The sequence below is a fragment of the Rhinolophus sinicus genome, chromosome 15 (genome assembly GCF_057876585.1).
Source record: "Rhinolophus sinicus isolate RSI-liver-muscle chromosome 15, RSI-T2T, whole genome shotgun sequence".
Classification (NCBI taxonomy): domain Eukaryota; kingdom Metazoa; phylum Chordata; class Mammalia; order Chiroptera; family Rhinolophidae; genus Rhinolophus; species Rhinolophus sinicus.
The window spans coordinates 110389985-110403039 of NC_142515.1; the positions used below are offsets into that span (position 1 = coordinate 110389985).

Genomic DNA, 13055 nt, shown 5'->3' on the forward strand with positions numbered 1-13055 from the left:
TTTAACTTCTTTTGATGATGTTCTATGGTTTTCGGTGTACAAGTACTGCACGTATTCCTGAGTATATCCTTATTTTTGATGCTATTGTAAATGGAATTGTTTTCTTAATTTTATTTTTGGGTTATTTATTTCTAGTGCATAGAAATAAAATTGAGTTTAGCATATTACTCTCATATCCTGCAACACTGCTGAACTTATTAGTTCTAAACACATTCAAACAACATACAAATGGCATAGAGGTCCAAGAGAGTTGTGTTTGCTGCATTCTTGGAACTTACCTGAAAGAACATTACTCATTTGAATCATTTGCCCTGTCACAAAATATTGTATTAATCTCCAGAAAGGAGATATAGTAGTAGCAGTAGTTGGGAAGAGCGGAGCTAGTAATAAATAGTAAATATGATGGATTGTCTCTGATTATCTAAATTTTCAAGAAGTTTCAGGAACACCTCCTATCTTGTCACGCGTAGCCCCCAGGATAAACGACTTCTAGTTAGTTGTCTACATCTCACTCAAACCCTTCCCACTGGTCTTCCAGAGGTCCTTTATTCAACAAGCAATAGTGCTTCCAGAAAACAAACAACAAAACCAAAACCCAAAAAAACACTTCTTGTCCTTTATGTAAAACAGTAAAATCTGAAAAGCACTAAGCCCTTCCTATGCGTAAGCTGTTAATAACAGAAGGAGTCTAACCAAAAGTGGTACAAATGGGCCTATTCAGATTCTGAACAGAATTATCATTTGATAGTGGTCTGGCAACTAAGAACAACACAAAATGATACAGACTATATGAGAGGAATGCATGACTTGTGAGATAACACTCATTATTATATGAGTTTTGTTGATTGTTGTTTTGTAAAATACATACTCTCCGAGTAATATAATTTAGCTTCATAGTTCACAAAAACTTAAAACATGCCATTACATTAACCCTTAAAAAATTTTAAAGTATCTCACTATAAGGCTGTGCCTAGCTTAGAAGCCTTTCAAATATCTGTGACTGCATTCACTCCTATAGTTTCTGGAATATATTTGAGAGACAATGAGCCCATTTATAACCAACAATGTAAAATCCCCAGTTTACATTTTGATGTCACTGGCATTCAACTCAAAGTTTAAGACTTTGCAAAGTTGTGCTTAACAACTATACAATAATACGGAATAAACCTAAAATAACTTTCTATTCAAGTTATGAGGATAATGCGGCAGAATTTAACAGTTTTTAAAAGTAAATTTTCAAATAACTAAACTAAATCAAAATATAATGCTTTTGGCAAAAAAAGTTTCATGTATATTTTAAGTCCTTTTCAAAGGATACAAAGTAACATTTGTAGTAATAGCTTCCATAAAGCTGTGAAGGGGTGCTTATTTTCAAAAATAACTTCTCTGTTTTGTATATTTTAAGAGAGGTAAGAATAGGAATAAGGTTAAAAATGTAACTTTGTAATTTATAGTTTAGCATGGTAATCTACTTTCGAACTAAAGTTAACGCAAGACCACCAACACATAAAGAACACAAAATGTTCAACAAATTTGCTTTAAAATACACATCCTTAATAAGATGCACAACACTACAATATATAAGCAGAACCTGAGATTCACTAATTAATCCTCCCCTTTTACTTAGGATGAGGAGAAATCTTGAGTAAAGGAGTGATTCTTAAAGCCTATACCGTAACCACCAACAATCTGTAAGGATTCTCCAAATACTTTATAAATTATACAAACTCTCTTCTCCCTTAGTTTCCTTACACTACCATATAGCCTCCCAGTTTTCCTCCTATCTACGAGTACATCTTTAAAAGTGGCTTGGTGTTCTTTACTAACCAGTTCTAGTCTCTCTACAAGAGGAAGTCCTAAATCTTCCTTCCCTTCCCCCTTGGTGACCTGATTGATCTGTTTCCTTGGTGTCTAGTCTTATCATTCCTGAATTTCATTATTCACACTGTAGGCAGAAACAACTTTCTAAACTGTGAATTGGACTGAGACACTTCCATTTTTATGTCATTTAGTGGCCCTCCACAGCCTTTTAGAAAAAGTCCAAACTCCTCAACATGGTTTTAAGGTTTTCTGGGATCTGGTCCCTACTTCTCTCTCTAGCCTCATTTCTCACACATCGGCCCCTACATTCTCAACTTCAACAATAAATGGTGAATTTGCAGTTCTGTGGTCTCACACCTCTTTCAGGTTGTTAGAGTTGCCCTGGTGGGAACATTCTTCACCCTTCTTCATCTGGCTGGCTCACCCTTCAGATTCAGCTTGGACAGCAATTCCTCCGGCAATCCTTCCATACGCCTCCAGTCTCAGATCACACTATACGTGGGCTATCACATCCCTTCTCACACGGCATTAAAATTAGTTTGTCTAGCTCTTCTCTCCCTGCTGCCTGTAAGCTCGCTAAGACCAGGTTGCTTACTGATCTTGTTCCCCTTTAGTATTTCTAGCATCTAGCAGATATAATACTAATATTTCATTTATAAAGAAATATTCTACATTTAAACATCCTATCTCATTCTTCAAAACAGATAAAACCTTCAAGCATTTACATAATTTTTTTAAAGAAACAGATTGAAAACTTTATGTTAAATGTTCTATGAATTTTGGTGATTTCAAATCCGCTTTGTTGTTTTAACAGTTAGTTGCCTATATGGAGCGGCCGCCAGAAGCAAGGCTATTCCTCAGACTCCACAGCCCCAGTTCTACTGTAAACACACTGCAACCTCTTCAGCCTCCTCAGAGTGGCCTCTCTGCCTCCTCTCTGCAATTACCTGGAGTCAAAGCCGATGATTCTCCAACATTCTACTTTTCAAGTGAGTGGAAGGCAGGGTAGGGTCAGCACTTTTCTCAGTCCTCCACTGGCACTTCTAAGCTATCAGTTCTCAAAAGTTATTTTGGGTAAGAATCACCTGAGAAACCTATTAAAAATGCAGATTCTTCTTAGCTGCCTGTTGCAATTGGCTTTAGGTTGGAACGTGGAGCCCAGAAGTCAGAATTTCAAACAAGTCAGCTCGGTGAGTCCGGTGCAGGTAATCCTTTATCTATATTTTGGGGAACTCTGCAGCACAGAACTGCTTTCCAGGCCTTGCACAATACTGACCCTCTCCCCACGTCACCCTACCTCACTGCGCTCTTCACACCTTAACACTGGCATCTGCGGTCTTTCCAGTCAATCTCCAATATTTATTGAGGGCTCTGGCATTCCAGGTCTTCTCCTCTATTCCCAACTCTTACCATCATCCTGGGTGTTCCCAATTTTTTGCATGCCATTGGGCACACTTTCAGGGAACGATTCTACATTCAGTTTGCAATTCCTTTCAAAGTGATATATATATAAGGTGTATAAGGTGAGTTTTCATAGCTCATCAAAACCATAGTCTACTAATGGCATGGTATGTAGTAAGTTACTTTTATTTTTTAAAAATACAAATAGTGAAACATTTAAAATGAAATAAAATCTATTGCATGAGCCTGTCTACCTATGTTGATGATGACTGGTTGTAGTAATAACAGTCCGTAAAGGTGTACAATTTTGTCCCCCTTAGTATACTTATAGGAAGCCTAAAGTTGGTAGTTTGATTCAGGTTTGGTAATTTGTAGTTGGATAAAGGGCCAAAAAATGTTGAAGGCAGATAAAAGATATATTAGACTAATATAGTACAACCCAACCTACACTTTATTCTCAGATTTCATTAACCTCTTCATCTCTAATGCCTCTCATCTTTCATGCCCCATTCTGTTTTGGCAACTGGAACTCCCATGGCCACTCCTTGGACCTTGTCACCAGTCAGGAAGAAACAATTCTGGAGTCTTAAGTCTTATAACTTACTTTATGATCACAATCTAATCCTATATTTGTTATTCCATTTAATCGAGATAGCAAATCTCTTGATTTATCTATTTTTTCCATTTTATTAACACACACACACACACACACACACACACACACACACACAATCTCATTTCTCTCTCTCCTGTTCCCCTCTTATTCATTCAACAAACATTTAACAAGAACTTATAGAATCACTTTTTTGTTTGGTGTTTTACTGCCTAACCTCTTGGTTTCACCCAACCCCTGCGAATCTCCTAAGTCTAGATTCTAAGTAGTACTGAGTTAGATAATAATGCAATCATGTACCAACTTGCATCAAGGAAATGCTGAACTGATTCAAAGACTATCACTGGAAATATTTATATGTATCTACATTCAAAAAATTCCTCCTAGAGATCAAAAAACTTATTTATGGTAGCGTTTGTTTATAAATAAAGGCACAATCTATGGATTCTAATTAAGATGGATAAGGTTTCAGCCTTCATTTATATTTATTCACAATTTTTAATAGATTTCCCAATCCAGAGTTAATTTAATATATATATATATATATATATATATATATATATATATATATATATATATAGTAAACACATATATTTTAAAACTTACCTTGTGGTAATAGTACTAAGAATATATTCTATACTTGAAAAGAAAATATAAAATGAATCTGGGTGACAATTTCTATTCCTTCCCAAATCTCACCTAGACTGCTAGAGTAAGTTATCCAGACTGATAAGTACAGGGGAATGGTGAAACTACTTATTTAAACAAAAGCATTAAAGAATAAAACAACAATAACAACAAAGACCTCACCAACTAAAACTTCAATAACAACAACAAAGATGATACATGCTGGGAAAGGACACAAGATATATCAAGTCTAAGAGTAGTATAATATCTCTTCCCTGTTGTTCTTAGTCTAGAAACCTTGTTTATAGTTCTGGCTCTAATATCCCCATTCATTCAGCCAACATGTAATGAAAGCCTCCATTACTACTACGTGCCAACAGTGTTCCCAGGGACTGGCGCTAAGGTAATGGGAGTGTTCTTACCCTCACCGGACTTACAGTCTAGTCACCTACGCTTTGGGTTAGCTAGGTTATATGGGCAATTCCATCACAACCTCAAGGACCCTTTTCCTCAGTTGTAAAAGTAGTGAGTCTTGGGGCTCTCTAACGTACTTCCACTGAACTAAAATCCTGTGATTTAACTCAAAACTTGTAGACCAGGAGTTTTTGAGACCCAGGGAACCTCAGGATCTACAGGTGGAGTTCAGGGAGTCCTAAACTCCCTAAAATTGGTATTTGGTATTTTGTGTATATATAAATTTTTTCTAGAGAAAAAATCCATAGGTGGAAAAATTGTGGATTTTAGTTTTGGGCCTACCACAGGAAAAGTTTCATTTTAGCTACATCTAAGGTAATTTCTGTAAATCTGTCAAATAGAATTTAAGTCACAAGAATTTTCAACCATCTGAAGCTAATATTTGCGTCTTCTCTTTAACTCATGGCACAAATTGCACATTTCTAATCTAATATTTTGACCAGGACCATAACAATAAACTATAAATAATATGCAGTTTACAAGTCAAAAAGTAATTTATATTTAGACATTAACTTTACTAATCTTTAAAAAATAGGAATTATTTTTTATTTAGAAGCAGAAATATTTTTGCTGTAAACAAACTGTGATGATACTAAGATTATCTTATCCTCTCTACATACAGCTGTTGCCCCTCATCTTAATAAAGAATAATAAATTTCAAAACATTAACATATGTTAAACTGTTGCCAGAGGATTCCTATGACAAGTTTTGCCATTATAATCCCTATATAAATGTGAAGAGTTGAACTTGAGCCTCTCAGACAGACTAAGAAGGGAAATCCAATGAAAAACGAAACATCTGCGATGAGACAGAAAAACAAAAACATTTATAATTTAACTGCCTATACCACAGTGACACCAACTGGCCAGCCAAGTTATGACAACTTAATACGCTACCACCTTCATTTTATACAAGATTTTACACCTTTTGAAGTGCATAATGCAGTGTGCATTAAATAAAAACCATTACATGACTTTAAACAACAAATAGATATAAAAGGAAGATGTATATAAGTAAAATGCCTCAGAAAACTATGGTTATGATCTAGTTTTACATATGAGATCTCTTTACTAGTCTATAAAATATAGTATAATGTGAAGCAATACATTTTAACACTTTCATGAACTTTTATCTACATCCAAATAGAAACACGGATTTGAAATGAAATTTCCCTTTCATTGCTCAAAAAATAAAGGAGGGAAACTATGTCGAAATTTAGTAACTATATGCCTAATAGAGCTTGACTGCAATTTATTCAAAAAGGTCAAAAGGTGCTTTTTTATTTTATTGGGGAAGGGGAACAGGACTTTATTGCGGAACAGTGTGTACTTCAGGACTATTTTTTCCAAGTCAAGTTGTTGTCCTTTCAATCTTAGTTGTGGAGGGTTCTGTTCAGCTTCAAGTTGTTGTCCTTTCAGTCTTAGTTGTGGAGGGCGCAGCTCAGCTCCAGGTCCAGTTGCCGTTTTCTAGTTGCAGGGGGCACAGCCCACCATCCCTTGCGGGAGTCAAACCGGCAACCTTGTGGTTGAGAGGACATGCTCCAACCAACTGAGCCATCTGGGAGCTCAGCGGCAGCTCAGCTCAAGGTGCCGTGTTCAATTTTTTAGTTGCAGGGGGCGCTGCCCACCATCCCTTGCGGGACTCGAGGAATTGAACTGGCAACCTTGTGGTTGAGAGCCCATTGGCCCATGTGGGAATCGAACCGGCAGCCTTAGGAGTTAGGAGCACGGAGCTCTAACCACCTGAGCCACTGGGCCGGCCCAAAAGGTGCTTTTGAAATATTGTTTTTACTCATGGTGAAAAGTATCACATAGCCAATTTTCATTTTAATTAAAGTATATTAAAAAACGTAAGAGACTTATGCATACATTTGTAATAAGAGCAAATACAACAGAAACAAGTTTTATGATGTTGAATTTCTTCAGGGAAGTGAAGTGGGATATACTGGTTGAAGTGGATTATTGCTTCTTATGAGCCTTGCACACTGGTAACGTTCATATCCAGTTAGGGAAAAATCCAAGCCAACATCTGATTTGTTTTTCCCTACCTTCCAATAGTAAGTGAAATAACATTGCAGGAGAATCTCCAAAAAGAGAATTTGACATTAACCAATGAGTAAACTTAGAAAGCAGTAAGTTAACTGGCTTTAACTGCATAAGCAAAGAACTTACATATATATATTATGGTTTAATTCACTTCATTCTACTAAGACCTCTTATTCTAAAGTTAAAATATGAAAAGATTAAAAGAAACATTTTTCAGTGTTACTCAAAGGCAAATAAAGGTTCTTAACTAAAGACTCACAAATAGGTTTAGGTACAAAGCAGAAGAAGAACAAAGGTGGAGGAATTAACTACCAGGTATCAAGGCTGAAGCTAATATATGTTCCAAACGTAATTATCATAGCAAGTAAGGAAGAAAGATGGTGTGGTATTATTGCAAGGATAGAAAAAAAGACCAAGAAATAAAACAAAGAATCCACATGTGATGACCTGATTAACAGCAAAAGCCCCCAGGGGATATAACCAATAGTCTTTTCAATAAACAGTGAATATTAATTCGGTATTTATGATTAAAAAAAAACACTTGACCCCCTACATTACACCATATACAAATTTTAATTCAAGATGAATCACAGATCTAAGTATTAGAAGCAAAAAAATAAAACTATTAGAGTAAAAGAGTATCTTCATCATACTGGGATAGGCAAAGATTTCCTAAAAGGGTCACAAAAATCACTAAAAGGAAACATTGATAAATTGGACTCCATTAACATGAACAACTTCTGTTCATCAAGATACCTTTAATAGAGCGCAAAAGCAAGCTACAGACTAGAAGAAAATATCTGCAGCACACATATTCAACTGAATGACTTATACCCAGAATATATAAAGAACTCCTACAAATGAATTAGAAAAGGCACACACCCAATAGAAAAATGGGCAAAGGAGCTGAAAAGGCAATTCATGAAAGGTAATACCCCAATGATCAATAAGAATATGAAAATATGCTCAGTATCATTAGTCATCAGGGAGGTGCGTATTACAACCACAATGAGATACCATTATACTTCTATCAGAATGGCTACAATTAAAAGGTATGACAATACCAAGAATTGGTAAGGATGTGGAAAAACTAGAACTCTCACTCATTGCTGGTAAGACTGTCAACTGGTTCAACCACTTTGAAAAACTAGTTGACAATATCTACCAAAGCCAAACATCATGTACCCACGACCTGGCAATTCCACTCTTAGGTATATACCCAATAGAAACAGGTGATTCTATACACCAGGAGACCTGCACCAGAAAGGACACAGCAGCTTTATTCATAATAGCCATGGACTGGAAACAACTTAGGTATCCATCAACTAAAGAATGGATATACAAATTGTGGTACATTAACACAATGGAAAACTACACTATAAAGAATTAAATACTACCACAAGCAACAATATGAATAAATTTCACAGGCATAATGTTGGGTGAAAGCCACTCAAAAAAAAAGTACATACTGTATGATTCCATTTACATTCAGTTCAGAAACAGTCAAAAGCTAAGAGTTAAAGTAGCAGCGATTACTCTGGGAGGGAGGAAGATAGGGAGGGGTGCTGCCTAGAGGAGAGCAAGAGAGAGCCAATTAAGGTCTTAGAAATGTTCTAAAACTTGATGTGGGTGCTGTGTATAAGCTAAAGCTTAAAAGATCAACAAGAAGACATTCAAGAAGGCAGGTGAATCTTCAAAACAATGCATTTTGTACGTTTCGCATTTTTCTTAGACAAAGGTCCTTAGCTCTCATTAGATTGTCTATTAGAATATCACCTCCCTGATGGCAGGTATTTTTGTCATTTCTGTTCACTATTATATCCCCAGTGCCTGGTATACAGCAGCTAATAAGTATCTTCAGAATAAATTTGCAAGAGGAGCTATTATGGAAAGATGAAGCAATCATTAACACTTTGGTATAATGAGTTATTTGAATTAATGTAAGTAATTGGTAGAGTCTAATGATGGTAACTTGAGTTTCTTTATTATTGCAGTTGTGTCTTAGTGTTTTCAAACACCTGAAAGGCTAAAACGTGAAGTGAAAATGTTTTTCGTGTTCAGAATTTAAGAGTCTTTTTCTTCTGTGAGTCACTCTATATTGGGGCCATAGGTGCTTAGAAACCAAGTTAAACCAGTTGCAATTAAAATAAATGTAAAGCTTGAAGCTATATTAATTTCCTCCAAAGGACTGCTGAGGCAAAAATAAGTGAAATTCAGTGGAATTTTCTAAAACCAATGAAAGTGATCTATCTAAAACAGTGGTTCTCAACCAGAAACGAGTTTCTCCCCACCTGTAGGGACATTTGGCAACACCTGGAGACACTGTTGTTTGTCACAACAGTAGGGTGTTACCGGTATCTAATAGCAAGCGGCCAGCGACGCTGCTAACTGTCCTCCATGCACAGACCAACCCTCCACAATAAAAAAATGTTGATAGTGCTGAGACCAAGAAACCCCTATCTAAAATATCACCTTCTATTAAACTAAAATACGTAAATGATTTTATTCTCAAACGTATGAAGTAAAGAGTCCTATTTAAACTGTAAAATAATTCAACTATCTTTCAACCATTACTTTAAGAATATGAAAACTACATTTTTAAAGTTTTATTCATGTGTCAAATGTCATAAAGAGGGATGCTTCATGAAAATACCTCCAAAAACAATAACCATCCATCACTACCATTTCTAGGACTATACTTGGCATGTTACTTATTTTATCTCACTTAATATTAATATCCTCATAAAAATAAGATTCTCATTTATAGAGATTAGAAAACAAAAACTAGAAAAAATTAAATACTAGTCCAAGGTTATACCACTAGAAATTGCAGAGCTAAAATCTGAACCCAGGTTATCTTCAAACCCAGGTGTTTCCATTAAAATGAATTAAATTTCAGTTTCAAAAAAGAGGCTGATCGAAATTACAAGGATCACATTTTCCACTGAGTCAAGATTGCCACTTTAGAAAGTGAACAGCAAAGTTAGGAGTAGTCTATCTAGGAATTATGTACTAAAGACACAGAGAAAAGAGATTAGATGGTGCCAATTTTTTCAAGGATAATCTATAGTTAGTATTCTTTCTTATCACAAATAAAATTAAGTAGTTTTATAAAGTTATATGCCAAAATCACCAGACACACTCTTGTTCTGGTAATCCAACAGAATTACCGATAACGTTAAAGCCAAAGTGCTTCCTGGCCTAAAGCTTAATCTTGACAAATCACTAACATGACCTACCTGATAACGTAAGATTACTGGCATTTTAGCCAATCTCAGGAAATGTTCCCATATTAAACTCTGTGTATTACTTTCATCTCAACATTTAAGGGCTTATCATGATTCTTTGCATGAAGAGAAAGAGAAGTGTTCTTACCCTATTAAAGCCATGTTCATGAGAGTCATCAACTTCTCCATTACTAGTCACTGAAATTTCTGCTGCTGAATTTTTGGGCGATTCTTGAGCCATGGTAGACTCCTGAAAAAAAGAGAAAAGAAATAGTCATAAATAACACCAAGTCAGAAAAGGCAAATATTCAAAAGACTATGTTCACGTTGATGGCACTGAAAAGCCATCATTATAACATTTTTAGAAATAATTACAACCTACCTAATACTTATGTATAATAAACATGATACTAATATAATAAAAAAATGCATCGAGCTTTTAAAACTGCACTCAAATTTCTTGACAAGCTACCTGTTATAGGTACAAGGGGGCAATATCCTTGCCTTGTAAATAACGTTGTGACAGACTATCACTTACAACTGGAAAAATATTACAGAAAGCCAAGCTTGATTATTAATTCAACTAAAGCAATTCTACTTTTCCTATTATATATAATGGATTTCTAAGTCAGCTTTTGCCTAAAGAATTTTCCCGATGTTATAAAAAATTTTAAACCTCCATACTAGGAGAATTGTGTTTTACACTCCGACTTTACTGTTCTAAAGGTCAAATTATGTTTAAAAATACATACCTTAATTTTATAACTATAGAAAATACAAATTTCTTTTAGAAACTAAATATATTAATCAATAACAGAACATTGATTACAGTTGGTAAAAATGTTTCTTGCTCCAATCGTATGAGATTTAAAAAAAGTGTGGCTATAAGTTAACATGAGCATTTCATCTCTGTAAAGGACCTTAAAAATAATCTATTTTCCCTTATTTCAGAAGTCAAAAAACTTCAGAGTAAGTAAACTAAACAATGTATTCCACTTTTCACAGAGAACTGGTGCCTGTCTCTCCTCATCCTTCCAGCTGGGGAGGAGAAACGGAACCGTTTTCAAATACACCAGAGCACTCCATTCTTCCAAGAAGGCCTACCCTCAGGAGAAACCAGAATCTAAGTTGCTTGGGTATCATCAGTGCCTAACTGACCTGAGGAGGGGATATAGGCCCCAATCCAGCACACTCTGGCCATCCTGCCCCCCCCCCCCAAGGGGGTGGGAAAGAAGCTGAGAAATGTAGGGGAAGTTCACAGTCCAGAGGCACAGGCTCACTGAAGGCTGAGACCTAAGCACAGGACTGTATATACAGGACACTTCCCTCCCCCCACACCTCACCACTCACTGTATTGCTAAAGGCCCATTTACAGTAGTTCCTTTCACCCAGCACATCACGTCTGGCATATTCACAGTAGCTTTACTCACAAGAACCCAAAACTAAAAACTAAAAAATGTCCAGCAACAGGTTAATGGAAAAACAAATTGTGATGTGTACATATAATGGAATAATGAATCATTGATATATGCGATAACTGTTGCTTAATCGCAAATCATTATGCTGAGCTTAAAAAGCCAGACATAAAAGAATACTTATTATATGATTCCAGTTATGTAGAACTCTAGAACATACAAAACACATCTATGACAGACCAGTTGGTACCTGGAGATAGGGGAGCAGCAGGGGAAGACTGAGTGCAAAGGGGCACAAGAAATGTGAGGAGGATGGAAATATTCTGTATCTTGATTGTCATTACGGTTTCCCAAGTTTATACAGTTGTCAAAATTCATTGGACTGTATATTTAAAATGGGGGACTTTACCATAAGCCAATCTTACCTCAATAAACTGCTGATTTTTTTTTAAAGGGTAAAATTCCATTCTATCATCTTTATTGGCACAGAACCTACTTTTTCCTACAAACCCAAAATCCACACACAGGGATCACACCCGTCTGGTGGGGAGGCATACGGCCCCATCATAGTGCCCACCCACAAGGAGGGGGCTGACTTGCAGCTCTACAACCCAGTAGCAAACAGTTTGTCATTTTCCAAAATATATCCATGACAAAAATATGTGAGACCAATACTCTCTCACCAGAAAAATCACTGCAGTCTTAAGTGTCATTAACAGACATCGTATATTCCGTTTGACTCAGAGTCTGAAAATCACAAGTACTTGCGTCTAAGAGGATATTTAAAGGACGGCAGAGTATTATCTCTGTTCCTCAGATCCCGGGTCCTCATCCTAGATCTTTCACAACAGCAAAAGATGAGGGCCTCGTTTTGGTTTGCCAAATCAGGCTTCAGACAAGCACTGCGTACGTCTCCTCCTTTTGGCTGCCCAGCCACAGCCCCCTTCCAACATTGGGAAAGCCTCCCCATGAGGAGGCTGAGGAGAGACAGAGCCTGAGTCCTTACTACATAAAAGCTCAAAATGCCAGATAATCAAACAAACTTTCTCAGCACTCCAATAGCTATAACATGGCTCTAAAACTGCTTATAATTGGACCCCTACCTAAGTACTTCGGAGGCTGCTTCTCATACCATACTCTCCCCTAACTCTCTCCATACTGGCCAATCAGCAACCAAATGTCTACTAACTTCATCTTCACCCTCAGAATGCACAGGAACTCTTCTGCCTGTCAATTCAAGTCCTAGTCTATAGCTTTTTCTGTACCGTGTTTCCCCCAAAATAAGACCTAGCCAGACCATCAGCTCTAATGCGTCTTTTGGAGCAAAAATTAATATAAGACCCAGTCTTATTTTAATATAAGACTGGGTATAATATAATATAATATAATATAATATAATTTAATTTAATTTAATTTAATTTAATTTAATGC

General features: G+C 36.2%; 1 protein-coding gene across 7 annotated transcripts in view; it reads right to left on the bottom strand.

The window, feature by feature from the left end:
- Positions 1-13055, bottom strand: part of ARFIP1 (ARF interacting protein 1) — an 83110-nt gene that overhangs the window by 50983 nt on the left and 19072 nt on the right. For all 7 annotated transcript variants that reach the window (XM_019722679.3, XM_019722663.3, XM_019722648.3 and 4 more), the window contains one exon: positions 10358-10459. In XM_019722679.3, the coding sequence (XP_019578238.1) occupies positions 10358-10450 (93 nt within the window). In that variant the 5' untranslated portion in view covers positions 10451-10459. The remainder of the gene's footprint in view (positions 1-10357; positions 10460-13055) is intronic.